Source organism: Drosophila biarmipes, chromosome 3R (assembly GCF_025231255.1).
Source record: "Drosophila biarmipes strain raj3 chromosome 3R, RU_DBia_V1.1, whole genome shotgun sequence".
NCBI classification, from domain to species: Eukaryota; Metazoa; Arthropoda; class Insecta; order Diptera; family Drosophilidae; genus Drosophila; species Drosophila biarmipes.
The window spans coordinates 11,074,646-11,094,241 of record NC_066616.1 but is presented as its reverse complement, the minus strand read 5'-3'; the positions used below and the strand labels follow the sequence as shown (position 1 = coordinate 11,094,241).

At 48.5% G+C, this 19,596-nt stretch overlaps 5 protein-coding genes across 5 annotated transcripts; 3 read left to right on the top strand and 2 right to left on the bottom strand.

Annotated features, from left to right (window-relative positions):
* Positions 1-93: 93 nt before the first annotated feature.
* LOC108031139 (elongation of very long chain fatty acids protein F) lies at positions 94-1,358 on the top strand. Its single transcript, XM_017104354.3, has 2 exons — positions 94-364; positions 464-1,358. The coding sequence occupies exons 1-2, from the start codon at positions 149-151 to the stop codon at positions 1,034-1,036; spliced, it is 789 nt and encodes a 262-aa protein (XP_016959843.1). The 5' UTR covers positions 94-148; the 3' UTR covers positions 1,037-1,358.
* Positions 1,359-2,702: 1,344 nt separating this feature from the next.
* On the bottom strand, positions 2,703-3,807 carry LOC108031304 (elongation of very long chain fatty acids protein F). Its single transcript, XM_017104548.2, has 2 exons — positions 3,583-3,807; positions 2,703-3,272 (listed from the first exon to the last, which is right to left on the bottom strand). Exons 1-2 carry the CDS (start codon positions 3,805-3,807, stop codon positions 2,703-2,705), a joined length of 795 nt encoding a protein of 264 aa, XP_016960037.1.
* A 3,853-nt stretch (positions 3,808-7,660) lies between these two features.
* On the top strand, positions 7,661-12,953 carry LOC108031658 (F-box only protein 11). Its single transcript, XM_017105293.3, has 4 exons — positions 7,661-10,514; positions 10,647-10,827; positions 10,897-11,971; positions 12,134-12,953. The coding sequence occupies exons 1-4, from the start codon at positions 8,349-8,351 to the stop codon at positions 12,261-12,263; spliced, it is 3,552 nt and encodes a 1,183-aa protein (XP_016960782.1). The 5' UTR covers positions 7,661-8,348; the 3' UTR covers positions 12,264-12,953.
* Positions 12,954-13,648: 695 nt separating this feature from the next.
* Positions 13,649-15,794, bottom strand: LOC108031659 (L-asparaginase 1). The gene is made up of 3 exons (XM_017105295.3): positions 15,556-15,794; positions 15,275-15,498; positions 13,649-15,212 (listed from the first exon to the last, which is right to left on the bottom strand). The coding sequence occupies exons 1-3, from the start codon at positions 15,650-15,652 to the stop codon at positions 13,716-13,718; spliced, it is 1,818 nt and encodes a 605-aa protein (XP_016960784.1). The 5' UTR covers positions 15,653-15,794; the 3' UTR covers positions 13,649-13,715.
* A 466-nt stretch (positions 15,795-16,260) lies between these two features.
* On the top strand, positions 16,261-19,593 carry LOC108031685 (BTB/POZ domain-containing protein KCTD3). Its single transcript, XM_017105330.3, has 2 exons — positions 16,261-16,641; positions 16,721-19,593. Exons 1-2 carry the CDS (start codon positions 16,580-16,582, stop codon positions 18,867-18,869), a joined length of 2,211 nt encoding a protein of 736 aa, XP_016960819.1. The 5' UTR covers positions 16,261-16,579; the 3' UTR covers positions 18,870-19,593.
* The last annotated feature ends 3 nt before the right edge of the window (positions 19,594-19,596 follow it).

Sequence of the window (19,596 nt, the reverse complement as noted above, 5' to 3'; positions counted from 1 at the left end):
ATCTTAAATATTCAATGATAAGGTCAATAGTGAATTACCATGCCAGCAATTCGCATTAGCAAATAGTTGATAGCATAGTGGTTCCGTGAGTGAGGGACCGAAAAGTCAGAACGGGAATAGCCAGTCACCCGATAAGTCGTGCGCGAAAATGTTTGAAGTGTTCGATAAGCCCTTCGCGGATCCTGTCCAGCTGCCGCTGGTCGGAAATGTCCGGACTTCGGTTATTATACTCACGGTGTACCTGCTGTTTGTACTCAAGCTGGGCCGGGATCTGATGGCAAAGCACGAGGCTCTAGAGCTGCGAGGCGTCCTCAAGGTCTACAACATCGGACAGGTCCTGTTCAACACGGTGATGTTTCTGGGTGTAAGTGTGTCTGCTAGCCCTTGACTACTACTACTACTATTGACTAGCTCGGATAAAAATCCTTTCAAATGCGTATTATGTTTCCTTTTATCAATCCAGGGCATACACCTAATATTCGTGTCCAGGCCGTACAACCTGAGCTGCATGACTGTCCTGCCGCAGGATCACGAGCTCAAGTCCACGGAGAGGACTCTGTCCTACCTGTACCACCTGAACAAGTTGCTCGACCTGATGGACACCATCTTCTTTGTGCTGCGCAAGAAACCGCGCCAGATTACCTTCCTCCACGTGTTCCACCACGTCTTCATGGTCATCACCTCGCACCTGTTGATTCGGTTCTACGGCTACGGTGGTCATGTCTTCCTCATCTGCATGTTCAACATTCTGGTGCACATGGTGATGTACGGCTACTACTACGCCTCCTCGCAGAGTCGCAACGTCCAGGAGAGCCTCTGGTGGAAGAAGTACCTCACCTTGGGCCAGCTGGTGCAGTTCCTCATGATGTTCCTGCACTGCACCTACACCCTTTTCCAGCCCAACTGCTCGGCATCGCGGGGAGTTATCTACGTCATCAGTTCGGCCAGTCTGTTCATGTTTGTGATGTTCTCCAATTTCTATGTGAAGACCTACATTCGACCCAAGCAGGTCAAGTCCAAGGGCAAGGCCAACTGATTTCACCTGCTGCACTGTGATCAAAAGAGGCTTGCTTATTTTTTTGTCAGAAGTTATTGGGAATTTGTACATTCTAGACATAAACTTAATGCCAAGCAAGAGTTTGTCCATAGATTTTCTTTGAAAAGCTTCTTTATAAGTAGGTCCTTAAAATTCCCAACTGGTTCTGTAGCTAAACACGTTCTGAATATTGCAGTTATAAGGATTACAAAACACGAGATATGTACAATTTTCGTATTCTATTAGTTGATTAACGATGTTATATTGATAAAATTATTCACTTCCTTGAAGAATTCAAATAAATACAAAATTATATTCTAAATAGCAGTATTTTCTTCATTGAAAAGAGGTTGTTTCCAAAGCATTTGCCTCAGTGTAGTCACCGGTGTGCATTTGCATATGCGCCGTTTGAATAATAGATGAATTCAAATGCATCGACACTTAATTCAAATGCAGTCGGGGAGGTCAAGGAGATGGCCCCCGCCCGGAATAAGTACCAAGGGCCACGTCTCTAGTACTCATTGTGTCCGGAGTGCCGAGTCCTGGGATCCCCCGGCTCCGGCTCGCACGTGATCTGCATGCTCCGCAGGACCTTTGCCGGAGCACGTGTCTGGACATTCCATGCTGCTTTTAATTAGAATATAAGAACCGGGCTAGGCCAGTCCTGGCGATTTATGGCACCGGAAGGGTCACCCGTGACCGCCCGAATTTGCATAGGAATCGCATGCGGCGAATCAGAGTCGAAGTGCCGGCTGAATAATTGCGGCCATGCAGTGACATTAAAGCGAAGCCACACAGAGTCAAGTGCAGTTCTGGCTCGGTTTTGGTCGGCCGTTGGGTTTGGCTGGGTTCCCCAGGCCCTGGTCCTTGGAATGGGGTCTCCAAATGGCCTGGCGCACCCGTGCTCCCATTCGGTTCCGCCGGTCGAGCCACCGAGCGTGCTGAGTAATTGCCGTTTTAAATGACATTAAACGTGCATTGTGTAGTTCCCTTAGTAGGCACTCACCCTTTTCCCTCAGCCTTCGATTTTTCCTATTTTTATTTCACACTTTGCGTGGAATGGTGACTCTTGTATAAATAGTTTTTCATAACCAAGAAATTCAGAAAATAAAGTTCAAAATCTTTCGCACTTCTAAATCCTTTAGATTATTTTATATTGGTTTCCAGCATGGGTTAGTAAAGAGGCTTCAAGTAAGGGTATTACAAAAATCAGGTTAGCATCGAATTCGGAATACATTTCAATAATTAAGTATTCAAAATAGTTTAATTAATACCTCAAATATTAAGAGACCAAACTGGGTGTAGTTTTATAATAAAAGTCCAATCGATTTCAAATGGGTGAGCTTTAAATACTATGTACCCATTGAAAAATAGTCAATGGTTCTATTATTGGTTTACCCTAGCACTACCTAGAGTGCGTTTTAAATTTCAATTGGGGCACACGACTTCGTGTTTTTTAAGTACAAAGCTCCTCAGAAATGCTAAGTTATTCCGAGATCTGAAAGTTGTGGGGGACATATGTGCAACCCACACATAATTTAGGCTAGAGAAGTGTTTACCTAGCCGTGGGCAAGGCGGTATCAAATCTGTTGGGGCTCTGTTCGAAGACGCATTTATTAGTTTTTTGGTGTCACGCAACATGTTCTTATTTAAGGGACTTCCCGGCCTATTGGAACTTTAGCTCGGGCTTCTTCCTGGAGGGCAGTACGTAGGCGTGAATGTAAAAGTTGGTGAACATCAGGAGGAAGCTAATGGCAACCGTCATGCCAAAGTATATTACCGATCGAGAGGCCTTGCAGGTCGGCTGCCTCAGGGTGTAGATTAAGTTCGCTAGAACCAGGACGAACTGGACCAGCTGGACAATGGTGAGGCACTTCTTCCACCGACTCGACTGCACAGCCTTGTTGACGGAGGACAAGTAGTAGTAGGAGTACATGATCACGTGCACTGCCACGTTGAGGAGGCACAGTGGGAACAAGGTACCGCCGTATCCGTTGAAGGTGATTTGGCTGTATCCGCCAAGGGGCATCACCAGGTGGTGGACGACGTGCAGGAAGGATATCTGCCGGTCCTTCTTCCTCAGCACGAAGAAGAACGTCTCCGCGAGATCCATGAATTTGTTTATGACATACGCGTAGGTAAGGTATCTCTCCCTGTTCTTGTACTCGTGGTCCAGCGGCAGAGTGATGATGCAACTCAGGTCGTACGCCTTCAGAACGAACAGAAAGTGGAGGCCCTGAAAAGGTAATAATATAGGATCGTTAGAAAACAATCTATAGATGCTAAAATTAGTTTATATCTAGTCTGGTTTACAAATGACAAGTCAAATTCTTAGCACAAGTCTTTATCTTCATTATAATATGTGGGAAAACTTGAAAGCTTCGTCTTTATTATTTTGGTTTCTGAATGGATTCTCAATTCTTTAAGAGGAGTTTGATGTAATTTAAATGTCCTTAGAGACTTTAAACAGTGAAACCTTTTTATCTGCATGTTTTTCTTAAACCAAGTAGGGTTTTTACAGTAGTTACTGACTGAGGTATACTTACGCCTATGAGAACCACGCTGTTGTACACGATCTGAAATATGTTGTAGGCCTTGATAACTCCTCGCAGATCGAAGGGCTTGCGGTCCTTCATGATCTGTCTGCCCACCTTCAGGACGAAGAGCAGATAGAGGGAGACAATGGTTAGCGAGGGCCATGGACTGCCGATGAGGGGCAGCTGGACAGGATCTTCCGAGATGAGCAAGGTTCCATTGAGAAAATCGGCCATTCTTGAAAGCTACGTCAACCCGTCCACTTGAGGTAATGTTTTGTAACCGACTAACCAGAGCTCTGTCTTTAATGCTCAACCCAATGCGCTGCGATTGAATTGGAAATGTGTGTCGTTGGCACAGAAAAAAGAAGACCATCATTAACATAAAGTCATTCTAATATCACCCTAGTATTTGTTTAAACTGGCCACACAGCAGTCATTGTTCCGAAAATGGCCCCTTTTCGGTGTGTTTGTAGCTCTTATATTAGACAATCATAGAGATTCTCTGTACCCAAAAACTATATGATGTATATATACTTAACGATGTAAACCAAAACCACACTTAAACCTATATATTTAAAAGGTGTTCGCTTTTCGCAGGACTTTGAGTTACTGAGGCACATAAACATGGCAGTAAAACATCGATTCTCCCCCTTGTAATTGTTTTATACGCAATCTACGTAGTTCACGCCTGCGAAACTCCAATTAAACAACCTTCGACATGCCGCACAATGGAATAAATCTTTATAGCGGATGTCTGGCAGTCGGAATATTCGATCCATTCGTTCTCGCTTGTTTTCCCCTGCGTTTTTGTATCCCCCTTTTTGCCTGCCTCAGTACGTGTGCCATGCAGCCAAAAGCCATTTGTCGATGGGAAATTGCAAGAAACGGCAAGAAATTTCACTTATAAGCCAAGTCATTTTCCACTAACTATCCGTGGGCCAGGGAATTACTTTTTACCAAGCGTTGTGGCTACCGCGTTGGAAGTAATGAGGGTGGCGTCTCTTAGGTGGGCTTGGGAGGTAGGTGCTTTCGAGGGGGCAAGGTGTCGGCTATTGCAAATTGAGTCATTTTTCATTCGACGCTGGATTACATCGAAAGCAAGGCGAGGGCGAGTGCAGCGAGGCCTCAATGTGTCACATTTTCAGGGACATAATTGGGTCACCGAGTGTGATGTCCTTTGTGTGCGGGGCTTGACCGCTGAATAAGAAGGATTATGTCACTTTTCCTCAAAAGCCCTTCTTTTTTGATTGGATTACTTGGGTACAGGTGCATTAGCATTGGCCAGCGGGCAGGCCTAAGGACATGAAACCGACCATTTATAATTCAGCCGCCTGGCTTTTCACGTGTGTGAATGCTGGAGAGGGGCAGCCGAAATTTGTTAGGCAAATTGCGAGGTATAAAAATTGCGTCTCATTATGGTTGAGTTAATATTTCATGGGCAATTTAGCGAGATTGAAACCGACACACTTCAAAAAGTGCCAGCATATTCAGCACACACACGCACCGGTGTGTAATTACGGCTGCCGATTTCCACCACCGCAGGACCTTCTGTGCGTCCCCTCCTCATGCAATTTTAAACTCAATTAAAAGTTCTGCGCATTAGACATACTTGTACCAAAAGAGCGAGACACGCCCCGCCCCTGCCCTCCGCGAAATGTGATTAAGGGGGCAATCGGGTGGCCCAAAGGACACTCGCATTAGTTGTCATTAAAAATGTGAGCGATAGCATCTAAACGACTTCGCATATGCCGCGTGTCAAGGGGCAAATAGAGCCCGACTGCAGTTTATGGCCCTCTCCAGGCGGACAGGCGGACCCAATTGGAGTCAACAGCCCATTGACACACATTGATACGCTCCTTGGCTGCAGCCCCATACGGTCTACAAGTGTTTGGCCTGAAAAGTTGGCTAGGAAGGTAGCTTCCCTAAAGGTTTCTGCACTAAAATGCTTTGCAAACGGGAAAAATATTTGTGACTCGCAATTGCCTTAAGTAAATTTTAAGGATTTATTAAACATATTATTTGCACTTCGAAAGGCCTATAAGCTTTGATTCCAAGAAATAACCCATTACCCATTAAAAGTTACCTTTCCTTGTTTAAAAATACATTTTATTCTTATATTTTTCCTACTGTATGGCAAGCTTATATTAAAGATCATTATTTAGTTAATATTTACCTAATTGTTTAAATGATCACATTAATTTTATTTATTTGAATTTAGTAAATTTCTTTTCTTGTTATTATTTATAGAAAAAGTTCCTTTTATTTCAAAATGGTGCAATTTTCTGATAGGTACTTTTTTGAGCTCAAAGCCTTCCTTAAAAATTATAAATTTCAAAATACTAAATATTCTTTTATTATTGCAAGAATTATAACTAATTTAGACCATTTTCCGCTCCTTCCACTTGACCGCAGGAAAATCCATTTCCATGTACTCCGCTCTCCTGGCGGCCTGGATGCGAAATGGGAAATGCGAGTGGTCGCGGCCGCCTGAATAATGGAGGCAAATCGGAAAGAGGCAAAACAGCAAAAAGTTAAATGCCTCTAATGACAGAAAATGAAGCAAATGACGAAAAATTGCGCAAAACAAAAGAGACAAATAATAACATGCCAAAATGGCCGACTCGGACGCCGAGGGCCACCCACTTGGAGCCACCACCGCACATCCTTGCCGGGGACACGAGGAGCACCAAGGAGGAGCAGGGAGGACCACGGAGGGCACGCACCAGCGCAGATAGGAAGGTAACCGTGGGGGCCAAGTGAATTACCAACAACGGGCGAATCAAGAAAAGCATGTGCGCGGCATAATTACGAAGCAATTAGACGAAATTATTATTGAGGTCAGCGGCGAGGGGCGTTCGGGGAGTACCGATGGGCCAGCAGGCAGCCGAGAACATATGGCCATAGTCGCCCCATAGACACCACCCCTAGACCCCACCCCTGTTCGAGGGGTGTCGGGCCAAAGGGATGCGTACGCCATTATCATTCACGCCGGGTGAAAGCAGAGGAAAGTAGGGGAAGAGGAAGAGAGCCCAGCGTAATGCCCCCTAAATGGGCAGCACAAAGCGCACACCAAAACAATACTCAGAACTACTGCTTGAAGCGCCGAAAACCGGAAAAAATTAAGGAAAACTAAGGCGATGAGAGCACTCCCAAAAGAAGCCCAAATGGCCACCAAGATATCATAAAAAAATACTTTTACCAAAGCCAGCAATTTTGTTATTAATTTTTATTGCAGAAAATTATATAATAAATTAAGAGCAACGGAAGATTAATTTTATTTTATTTGGTTTGAGTCGCAAGTAAAAAGAAAAATAGAGCATGGGAGGTCTGTTTAGGAAAGGTAAACTACATAACATTATTTTAAGCAGCAAACAACTTTAAATATAATTATTAATAGGAGTTATAAATTTCGAAAATTTGAAGTTCGTTTTACAAAAATTATTTTCTTTCGTTTCAGATAAATATTATTTAAAGCTTAATTTTTGTAATAGCTTCAAATTTCATATTTGTTTTCTTCAGCTGCCACTGGGCATTTACAATGTAAATGCTAAGCTATGTAGAACTTGGAATAAAGACTTTTTATGAATCCAATATGTATTTATGTACAAAGCCGATACGATCGCGTGAGGCAAGTTCAATGCTGGGCATTCGTTCAATGGAGCAGTCAAAACAAGGCGCAAAATGACAATGACAAACAAGTGAACGGGGAAACTCATGCCCAAAGGGGCGTGGGGCGGCCTTGCATGTTGACTACTTGACGGGGCTCTCAAAAAGTTCAGTTTTCTTCACTTTTCGAGCTTCTAGGTCACTGTCAAAATCATGGGTTCGATATTTTCAGCAGATGTGTAGCTTTTTGAGTTTTAAATGTCTACTTATAAAGAATTGTTAAAAATTATGTAATACTTATTTTATTGATTTAAGCATGGGATATTATGATGTATTAAAGTTAAGTAGTTAACATAAATTTAAATTAAAAATATTACGCGCCCAAAAAAATCGATTTCTCCGATAAGACAATCGTCGGACAGAAAAAATACCGAAATACGGGGTCGTGGTTTGGTATATTATCGCAAAACGAGTGGTATGTTCCGAGCAGCAGGGCCGCGGTCACACTGGACGCTAAAATTAAGAATCGGATTAATTTCGTGGTTTCGCTGCTGAATTTTCCGCAAAATAGTGTGCAATCGTGTCGACTGCGACTGCTAATTAGTGCAGCTATCGCATCTTAACTGCGGAAAGTGTTTTTTGGCCGGGAAAACAGCGAAAAGAAAGCTGAGTGTCTGCTGCGAAGACGAATTGAAGGGGAGACAGAGTAACAATGAGCGAGCGAGACGGCATCAGGCCAGTGTGTGCGCTAGCTGTGCTCCTCTAACCAAATAAAACAAAACAAAGGAGAGACAAAGGATAGAAACCCCGAAAAAGGCACACTCACACGCACGCACACACTAGCAATAAGAAGAGCAGGCAGCAGACAGACAAACTAAAACAAATGGAGTTTAATTAATTGTTGGTCGCAGGATCCCGGGACATAGCCGCCGATCCCATTCGGAACGATCCAAATCCAAAGCTCCCTCGCTGCGAAAGTGAAGTGAAGGGGAAAACGAGAGAAAAGTCGTCGCCAAATTGTGCATGTGCATGTGCCAGTGTGTGTATGCGTAGGGCTGTGTGAGTGCGTGTGCATATGGGGTTGGAAAACTGTGAAAACTCAAGCGCAAAAGTCTTTGGCTCCGATTAACTCGCGGAAAACTCATCCTCACTGGGCAGGTGACGGGAAGATGCCGAGCGCCTCGTTCACCTCGTCGCGCACCTACGTGCGCCGCTCCCGCCGGAAAGGAGCCAACCGGATAGCGATGCCCAACCGGCCGACGGGCAACATCATGGACCCCATGCTCCAGCAGAACGTGGCCGCCGCCGGAGCGGGAGCAGGTGCCTCCGGTTCGAACGGTAGCGGCGGCGGTGGTAGCAACACCAACAACAACAGCAGTAGCAGCGGGAGCAGCAGTGCCACATCGACTTCCGGAGGCGGGGGAGCAGCTACAGCAGCAGCGGGCGCCGGAGCAACTGCGGCAGGAGCCTCCAGTTCAGCAGAGTACTTTGACAGCGGCCAAGGAGCTAGCGGTTCCAGTGGAGCTTCCTCCGGCTTCTCTGGCAGCTTCTACAATGCCCTGCAAATGATGGACACCACTGAGAGCTCGGGCGCCGGCACCAGCCAGTCAACGCCGCCGGCTTTGGGAGCCTCCTCCTCCACCTCATCGAAGTCCACCTGCGCCACAGCCGGATCTAGTGCGGCAACAACGTCCGCTGCCGCGGCAGCTGCTGCCACCGCCTCGGCCGGAAGTAGTCATCAGAGTCCCTACGACTTGCGCCGCAAGATCTCCGCCAGCAGCCACGAGCAGTGGCCGACCAGCTCCTCTTCCGCCGTGGCAACAACTGCCGCCGCCATACTCGTGGGACCCTCGAGCGGTTCCCCGCCGCTGGTCAATCCCGGCGCCTCGCCCTCTAGCTCATCGTCGTCATCCTCCTCCAGCTCGTCGTCTTCGTCTGCCTCGTCTTCGAGCTCCTCGTCCAATGTACAGGCGCCTTCGACCAGTGCCACCTTCCCGGTGAACAATGCACCCACAACGGGAGCCACTCTGGCGCAGCCACCCAATGTCCACAGCTCAGTGCCACAGCAGCATTGTGGGGCACTGCCCGTGGGTGCGGCCATCGAGGACAATAACTACATGCTCCCCGCCAGGAAACGATCGCGTCGCCTCTACACGCAAGGTGGCGAGATGGGTCCCGCTGCGGGAGCCACAGGAGAAGCAGCCGGAGCAGGGACAGCGGCTTCCGGAGGAGCAGGTGGTGCGCCCACGGCGGCCCAGTACCTCCAGTACGAACTCCCCGACGAAGTGCTGCTGGCCATCTTCTCGTATCTGATGGAACAAGACCTCTGCCGCCTGGCGCTCGTATGCAAGCGCTTTAACACCATTGCCAACGACACGGAGCTCTGGAAGCGCCTCTACCAGTCAGTCTTCGAGTACGACCTGCCGCTCTTTAACCCTGAACTGTGCAAGTTCGTATTCGAAAAGCCGGAGGAGTCGGAGTACGCCAATCCGTGGAAGGAGAGCTTTCGCCAGCTGTACCGTGGAGTGCATGTGCGACCAGGTTACCAGGAGCGTCGCAGCTCCGGTCGCAGCATTGTGTTCTTCAACACCATTCAGGCTGCTCTGGATTACCCAGAAGAGCGTGCCGCAGCGGGCGGTTTTGTGCCTCCTGGCGCAGGTGCAGGCAACGTGGTCTCCGCCGGACTGTCCAACACAAGTGCGTCGGCGGGCGCAGGTGGAGCAGGTGGGGCCAGCGTCAATGCCCTGGTCAATATTTATGAAGAGCAGGTGGCCCCAACCGAGCACCCCGGTCCACTGATATTCCTCCATGCCGGCCATTACAAGGGCGAATATCTGTTTATCGACTCGGACGTGGCTTTGGTTGGAGCAGCGCCTGGCAACGTAGCCGAATCGGTGATCCTGGAACGAGAAGCCGGATCCACGGTGATGTTCGTCGAGGGAGCCAAGTACGCCTACGTAGGTTACCTCACACTCAAATTCTCGCCGGAAGTCACTTCGACGGTGTCGCATCATAAGCACTACTGCTTGGACATTGGCGAGAACTGTTCACCCACCGTGGACAATTGCATCATTCGCTCCACTTCGGTGGTGGGCGCTGCCGTCTGTGTGGGTGGCGTGAATGCCAATCCCGTGATCCGCAACTGCGATATCAGCGACTGCGAGAATGTGGGTCTCTACGTCACCGACTACGCCCAGGGAACCTACGAGCACAACGAGATCAGCCGGAACGCCCTGGCGGGCATTTGGGTCAAGAACTTCGCCAGCCCCATCATGCGGGAGAACCATATACACCATGGACGGGATGTGGGCATTTTCACCTTCGAAAATGGAATGGTAAGTGGAAAGAAACTGGGTATCCTCAGCTCATCGCGCAACAAACAAATTTCATTGTTTCAACGTTTATTATTTACCATAAAGATATACTTTAAAATGAGGCATTTAAAAAAATTCTAATTAATTTTTTAGGGTTACTTTGAGAAGAACGACATTCACAACAACCGCATAGCTGGCTTCGAGGTTAAGGCCGGAGCCAATCCTACCGTGGTCAAGTGCGAGATCCATCACGGTCAGACGGGCGGCATCTATGTGCATGAGAATGGACTGGGTCAGTTCATCGAGAACCGCATTCATTCAAATAACTTTGCAGGTAAGGCGGGCCCAAGATTAAATGATTTACATATACTTATCTTACATATACTTACTCTTTATTGCAAAGGTGTCTGGATAACTTCCAACAGCAATCCCACCATCCGCAAGAACGAGATCTACAACGGACACCAAGGTGGCGTGTACATCTTTGGCGAGGGTCGAGGTCTCATAGAGCACAACAACATTTACGGCAATGCGCTGGCCGGAATTCAGATCCGCACCAACAGCGATCCCATAGTGCGGCACAACAAGATCCACCATGGCCAACACGGCGGCATCTATGTGCACGAAAAGGGCCAGGGACTGATCGAGGAGAACGAGGTGTACTCCAACACACTGGCTGGCGTGTGGATCACTACTGGCAGCACTCCTGTTCTGCGACGCAACCGGATCCATTCGGGCAAACAGGTGGGAGTGTACTTCTACGACAACGGTCATGGCAAGCTGGAGGACAACGACATATTCAACCACCTGTACTCGGGAGTCCAGATCCGCACAGGCAGCAATCCGGTTATCAGAGGCAACAAAATTTGGGGCGGACAGAATGGTGGAGTGCTCGTCTACAACGGTGGCCTCGGATTGCTCGAGCAGAACGAGATCTTCGACAACGCCATGGCTGGTGTTTGGATCAAAACTGACTCCAATCCAACGCTCAAGCGCAATAAGATCTATGACGGCCGTGATGGCGGCATCTGCATCTTCAACGGCGGCAAGGGCATCCTGGAGGAAAACGATATCTTCCGCAATACTCAGGCCGGAGTCCTAATATCGACGCAATCGCATCCGATCCTACGACGAAATCGCATCTACGATGGCCAGGCTGCGGGCGTGGAGATAACCAACAATGCGACGGCCACGCTGGAGCATAATCAGATATTCAAGAACAAGTTCGGCGGGCTGTGCCTAGCCAGTGGCGTTCAGCCAATTACCCGCGGCAACAACATCTTCAACAACGAGGACGAGGTGGAGAAGGCCGTCTCCAGCGGGCAGTGCCTGTACAAGATTAGCAGCTACACCTCCTTTCCCATGCACGACTTCTACCGCTGCCAGACCTGCAACACAACCGACCGCAACGCCATCTGCGTGAATTGCATCAAGAATTGTCATGCTGGTCATGACGTTGAATTTATACGACACGATCGGTGAGTAGGGGCCACTTAGTGATATGTTATAGTTAAAGAAAGTAGATTGTCTGTAGATTCTTTATGAATTTATACTTGGCATGTCAATTTGTTTGCCAATACATAACCTAATTTTGTAACTTTAATAGAATCAGTAATAATAAACCCTGGTTTATTTCACAGCTTCTTTTGCGACTGCGGTGCTGGCACCCTGTCCAACCAGTGTCAACTGCAGGGCGAGCCCACTCAGGACACGGACACGCTCTACGACTCGGCGGCGCCCATGGAATCACACACGCTGATGGTCAACTAGGAAAGCAACAAACTTCGGCAGCTCGACCACGGTCCCATCCCTAGCTATATCTATCTTAAGACGTTAAGGCCAAGCTCTCAAATCTCTCGCACATCTCACGTGTTGCTGTAAATATTCAAAAGGAAACCAACAAACGAACACACACTATAATACAATTAATTGTATGTAAATAATAACTAATTACTCTTGCGTTCAAAATTTAACTCAATGTGCAATTTAGTTTAACACGAACTCACACGCAAAGTTTTCACTTTTTAACTAAGCATAAAACGGATAAATCAATACAAAGAACACTGAAACCTACCCATTTATGTCACAACGAATGAATGAAACTGAAACTGAAAAAGAGGAACACCTTAATTACGCAATGCATTTGTTTGTACGTCAAAGTGTTGTAAACGAAGGAGGAGCAATCGAGTCCTCTCGAGCCCAGTGAAGAACAATTTTGTAATGTAGATTAGTAGAGATTTTAAAATTACATCAATTAACGTAAACGTAAACTACGTGTAAGCCATAGATATTAATGAGAGAGGAGATATGTACGCCGAGGCGAGCGAGTCGGCCCCTGACTAACAACAATTCGAAGAAAGCAATTCTAAGTATTAACAACAAACTAGATTAGCGGCAGCCAATGCTTCAGCAAACTAACCTATGAATATACGAGTATGGTAAACACATAACATAACTACATTTAAACGAAGTACAGCACACTACTCTATATATTCATACGAATCTATGCGAATTCTACTGGAACACAGCACACGGACAAGATACAAAATCAAAAGCCTTTACCAAGCGTAAAATACCAAGCAATATTTCATGTCTAAATGTTGTAGATCAAATTTGTAGCTCAAACGTAAAGAGAAATAGAAACGAAACAAAAGCCATGTGTCATTTTAGTCGTGTAAGTCAATGAACAGAGTTTAGTATTTAGTTTGTCTACGGGCCGAGTATTCGAATTATGCAAATCATTTTTAGTTTAAGTCTGTAGCCTAGGCTAAGTGAACGCAAAACCATAACTACTGCATAGATGACATTATCCGATAGTTGCGTGTGAATTAAGTATTTTGTTTTTATTGCCTAACATTTAATTTATACCTTGTTTGCCCGTGTTCTCCCCCAAGCGGTTCAATTTCGTAGGATCAAATAACCACAACACATAATACTGCATACTATATTCTATATTCAACTATATGAAATATACGAAGATCAGAGTGTATTGTTTTACTAACAGCAACTTTAAGCGCGTCCTCGACGCGCGACTATACTATGTAGAGATTGATTTTAATGTGTTACCTATGCAAGCTAATAACGTCGTCGCCCTTGACTTGGACAAACCACTAAATATACATACTTATATATACACAAGGTATAAGCTAATAATATTTGAAATTTGACAAAAGCGGTTGTGATCTTTAATTTGGATTTGGACCTTGGGATTAATAGTTTTCTCTAATTCGAGCAGGAACAGGGATCCTCCTTGGCCAGCTCGGTCTCCCGGAATCGCAGCAGCGTCAGGATGTGGGCATGGTTGGCTGCCTTGGCGTAATCGATAGGCGACATGCCCAGCTCGTCCTTGAGGTACGGATTCTTGTAGTGCGGCAGCAGGTACTCCACCACCTCGTGGTTGCCCAGCTGACAGGCGTAGTGCAGAGCCGTTCGACCCGTGCGATCGGCCAGTGTGAGATCGGCCCCGGCCAGCCGGAAGGACTCCAGCCGCCTGATCTTACCCCGCTCCGTGAGGGCGCGCAGCAGTTCCGCCTGGACCAGCGGCTGGTCGTTGAGCTTGGCCCCGCTCTTGAGCAGCGCCTTGATGATATCATGGTTGTCCGTGTCGATGGCCTCGTGCAGTGGCGTGCGGTTGAACCGATCGTGGACATTAACCGGACAACCAGCAGAGATCAGGAAGCAGACGCAGTTCAGCTTGCCCAGGAAGCAGGCCAAGTGCATGGCGGAGCGTCCATCGCAGTTGGTGTCACACAGATTGGCGCCGTACTGCTTGAGATCGCCCAACTTGTGGACATCACCTTCGGTGACTGCGGCCGCCACCAGAGCGGGATAGAAGGTGGAGCACATCTGCTGCCGCTCCAGCGCCGTGGACATGTGCAGGGTGCGGGCCACGCCCTCGATCAGGTCGATGTCATTGATCTTGGCCACCTTGTTGGTGGTCAGCTCACCGCGCAGACTCAGCAGCATCACCTTCTTCTTGTTGGCCACATCCCACTCGGGCTTGGAGAGCACGTAGGCCAGCTTGGTGAAGGCAGCCTCCTGGGTCATGTCGTAGCCGGGGATTACGCCCACCTCCAGCAGGGCGTGGCTAGTCTCATAGGAATTGGTGACCATGCCCGCCGAGCACTGGGTGATGTTTACGATAATGACGCACCTGTGGACCGCCTCCCTCAGTTCGTCGAGCAAATCCTCACGATTCACGGGGAAGTTGCCTGCTCCAAAGGTCTGGAGGACTACGCCCTGTATGGGGTCCTTTAGGAAGGCCCTCACCACATCGACACTTATTCCCGGGTAAATCCGCAACAGAGCCACGTTCTTGTTTAACTCTGGATGAACATTAAATGGTTTAACGTTGCATGGCCGGAAGATTTGGCGGCTGTTGATCTCAATATTCACACCAGCCCTACCCAAAGGAGGTAGATTTGGCGAGTCCAGAGCGTGGAAGGAGTCCGAGTTGAGCTTCGTAGAGCGACAGCCTCGCAGGATCTTGTTGCCGAAGAAGACGAGCACCTCCGGAATGTTGTAATTGCCGGCAATCAGCAGAGCGCCCAGGAAGTTTTCCCGACCATCGCTTCGAGCCTCGAAGATAGGTATCTGAGCACCCGTGAACACTACTGGCTTGTTAAGGTTCTCCAGCATGAAGGAGAGCGCCGAGGCGGAGTAGGCCAGGGTATCGGTGCCATGGAGAATGACAAAGCCATCGTAGGACTTATAGGTTTTCTGGAAAGGGGAAAAATAAATGATTGCATATGAAATCAAGGAACCCCGGTTTCCAAACTTACTCCCACTTCGTTAGCCAAGCGCTTCCAGTCGCAAATCCCCATGCAGCTGGAGTCCATCAGAGGGCAGAACTCGACCATATCGTAGAGGACTCGATAAGGAGCATTGGCCACTGCCGGTAGAGCCATGAAGCCCCCATCATCACTCTTGCTCACGTAATTTTTGTCGTGACAGCTGGAAAACTCATGGAGGCGCTCGGCCAACAAATTCGGCACGGTGTGCAGTACTAATGGAAGACAAGGGTTTAGAGAAAGATCGATATTAAAGCTACTGATTCACCCACCGCCGGACTCGTTGCGGATCATTCCGATTGTTCCACCCACGTAGATGACATGGACGCGAGCCTCCTTTTTCAAGCAACCGCACTTTGCCGCTGGCATTCTGGCCTATGTGAAATTTTGAGTCGTGTCTTCCGAAACTAGTTTGAGGCTGAGTTCCTAAGGCTTAGAATAGACACTGAGATCCATGAGCTCTAAGGTGAGTTTTTTTCAAGGTGTTGCTTTTGGCCTGTTTTAAATTCGCCGCCAATCGAAATAAACCGTTGTTACAGAAAATGTAATGTGACCGTATAACCGGATAATTTTGTTAAACGTTAGTGATGGGCTTTGGAAAGATAACAGAAAACGTGATTCATAACGGTGGCTTTTTGAAAATTAAATAATATAAAATATAGCAAATTAAAATAAATATGTTGAGTATGTAAGTATAAGCAGAAGGTTTATTAATGCTTTAAAAGATTTTTATGCACAACTCACATTAAAATATAGTGATTGAAAATTTAGTCTCTAAACCACAATATCAAATATAATGACCATTATTAAAACCCATTCTGTTCAGTTTACCTGAAACAGTGGGGCTTAGTTGCCAGATTTGGTTCCTAAAAATAACATAATTAATTTTGTTTACCAAATTAGACAAAGAAAAGTATAAGCTGTCGCAGGACGCATTAAATGCACCGGGGACCCCCTGTGAACTGTGACTGGCCGTGATCGGGAGCAGTCACGATCGACGTGCCCATCCCTAGTGCCCACGGTGCAGTGCAACAAATAATAAATAAATAAATAGCCAGTGCCCAGAGTTAAACGAATAAATTGCACCCCGCAGCGCATCAAGTGGGGCTGGGATCCGAAAACGCGAGTTAGCGAGTTATCTGCTTCGCTGGTGCGGCTGCCACTGCGTCCGCCGTATCAGTCGCTGGCTGGAGCGCTGGGAGCACGGAAGCCACACAAATAGAGACGCATTTAGGGCACACCAATCCGTCCGCTGCTGCTGCGGCAGCCAGGGGGTCATCGGATCATCGGACTGCCATGTCCTACTTCACGCACCCCGCCAGCAGCGACCTGGTCAACCTCAATGTGGGTGGTCAGCGGTAAGAACAAAGAACTGGGAACTGAAACCCCAACTGACCACACTGATGACGCATGCAATCTCCATCTCGCCTTCCTCAGCTTTTCCACGTCGCGGCAAACGCTTACGTGGATCCCGGACACCTTCTTTACGGCCCTGCTCAGCGGACGCATCTCGAGCCTGAGGGACGAACACAACGCCATCTTCATCGACCGCGACCCGACGCTCTTTTCGATCATCCTCAACTACCTGAGGACCAAGGACATCGACATCAAGAACTGCGAGATTCGCGCCTTGCGGCACGAGGCGGAATACTATGGGATCACGCCGCTGACCAAGCGCCTGGCCCTCTGCGAGGACCTCAGCCATTCGTCCTGCGGCGATGTGCTCTTCTACGGCTTCCTGGCGGCGCCGGCCATGCCCTCAAACGAAGCCGTGCCAGCCGCCACCGCCGCTGTTGTGGACGAGCCCCTGCCCTCCACTTCGGCCAGTGCGGTTAGTGCTCGTCCCGGCTCCATGGTACGGGTTCCGGAGCCCTCGCGTTCCTCACACTCACGAAATTCGTCGTGGGATCTGCGATTGGGTCGCACGGGAAGCAGTGGCACTGGCCCTAATCCGCCAGCACCCATGCTGCACTCCCGCAATCCTTCGATGGACTTTATGCGGCACTCGCGAAACTCTTCGGCGGATCTGAACAAGGTCTTCCGGAACGAAGTGGGCCTGGTGTTCAGCCCCACGCAGAACTCACAATGGGTGGACCCCATGCGAGTGCAGATCATCAAGGCGCACCAAAACTGGATAGCAGTGGCCTACGCTCACTTTGTGACCTGCTACCGCGTGAAGGACTCAAACGGTTGGCAACAGGTCTTCACATCGCCACACATCGACGCCACCATAGAAAGGATCGCCATCAATTCGAAGGTGAACACCTCCGCGGCGGAGCCAGTGCCCAGCAAGATGGTAGCCATATCGTACGGCAGTCAAATCAGGTTGTGGAGCATCCAGGAAGGTGGTCAGAAAACAGACGTGGGCACCTTCAATCTAAACGTCCGGGTGGAGTATCTCTTCTTCATCGGTAGCCAACTGGTGGCCCTATCCTCGTCCGGCAAGATCGGCGTGTGGCACGCCATGACCCAGCACTGGCAGATCCAGGACCTGGTGCCCGTGCTTTCCTTCGACTCGGCCGGCTCGTTCCTGCTGTTGGGCTGCAACAACGGATCCATCTACTACATAGACATGCAGAAGTTCCCGCTCCGGATGAAAGACAACGATTTGCTGGTCACGGAGCTCTACAAAGATGTCACACTGGACCCCATCACGGCCATCTCGGTGTACCTTACCCCAAAGACCTCGAGCATCAGTGGCAATTGGATAGAGATTGCCTACGGCACCAAGTCGGGGGCCGTGCGGATTATCGTTCAGCATCCGGAGACAGCTGGCCATGGCCCACATCTGTTCGAGACTTTCTTTGTGCACCAGAGTCCTGTTACGAAGGTGATGCTGTCGGAGAAGTACCTCGTCTCCGTGTGCAGCGAGTACCACCACGTGCGAACCTGGAGTCTCACCCGCTTTAGGGGTATGCTGTCCACTCAGCCGGGCTCCACGCCGGAGGCCTCTTTCAAGATCGTCTCGCTAGAGGCCACCGACACCAGCTACAGCTATGCGGCTGGCAATGATTTCGGACCCTACGGCGATTACGACGATATGATATTCGTGCAGAAAGTGGTGCCCGAAACGGATCAACTGTACGTGCGCTTGGCCTCCAACGGGGACCGGGTGTGCGTCATCCGGTCCGTGGACAGCTCCACAATCTCGGCTTTCTGTGTGCACGAGTGCGAGGTATCGTCGCGCATGGGATCCCGCTTCATACTCACCGGTCACTGCAACGGCGCCATCCAGATGTGGGACCTAACCACCGCCCTGGCGCTGCTCTCCAAGGATGAGCCGCAGCAGAAAACCAATGGCGGACCCGACACCAACGAGCTTCTCCGCCTACTTGACCAGTGTGAAATCAGCAATTCATCATGCACAACTCCTTGTATGTCACCGTGTCTATCAGCTATGGGCAACGGCTCTGGAATGGCCTCCTCCATAGCGCGCATGAAAGCCAGCAACATAGCCCTGCTCAATCGGGAGCCGGCACCATCAATCGCTGCCCAGGTGCAGCCTCTAGCCCCAGTGCAACCTCCTCTTCCGGCGGCGGCAGTGGCGCCTGCTGTAATCCCGATGGCTGACGACAACAACGAATGAGACGTGGAAGCGGCTGCTTGGTCGGCGCTTGTCGGGCGCGTTTCATCGTTAACATTTCACAGGTGTAGCATGATCTTCGACTACCAGTTTATATTCCTGCAGTTCGTGGTGTGCGCCCTCATCTACGCGTGGGTGACTCGACTCACCCGCGGTCCCGCGACTGGGCCGTGACGGACTGCCAGCAGGCATTTACCCAATCAGATAATCTCCATTATATGTGCTCGATGTGGTTGCAAGTGCAATGTGTCCCCGTTACCCCTTTATGTGCCCCCGAACTTGTAACGTACAGTAAGGAATTTTTAAAACGTCTCTGTTCTAGTTAAAGTTATGAAAATTAGTTAAAACCATAGTTAAAACAATGTAAACCTGAGTATAAGACTTCTGCAACCGATCTATTATTAGCACAGCTCTTAAAGGGTGCTCCACCGGGACAGACCCGAAAGCTTATCAAAGGTAGATCAGTGGATAAGATTGGTTGCCCAAAACAAAGAAAGTTCATTGAACAGCCAATTAGTTCTTTTTTCTCACCTTGTCGACCTTGAAGATTATATTTTGTGATTTAGAATTGATTGTATTTGGTGCAGGTGCACCTGGTAGAGGTTCTGTCCTGGTGAAACCACCACATCAATATATTGATCCGCCTTGTTGCAACCCGTAAGCAGATATACATACATATGCAATATCAATAAACATAATTGTATACCTACAGATATCAAAATAGCAACCG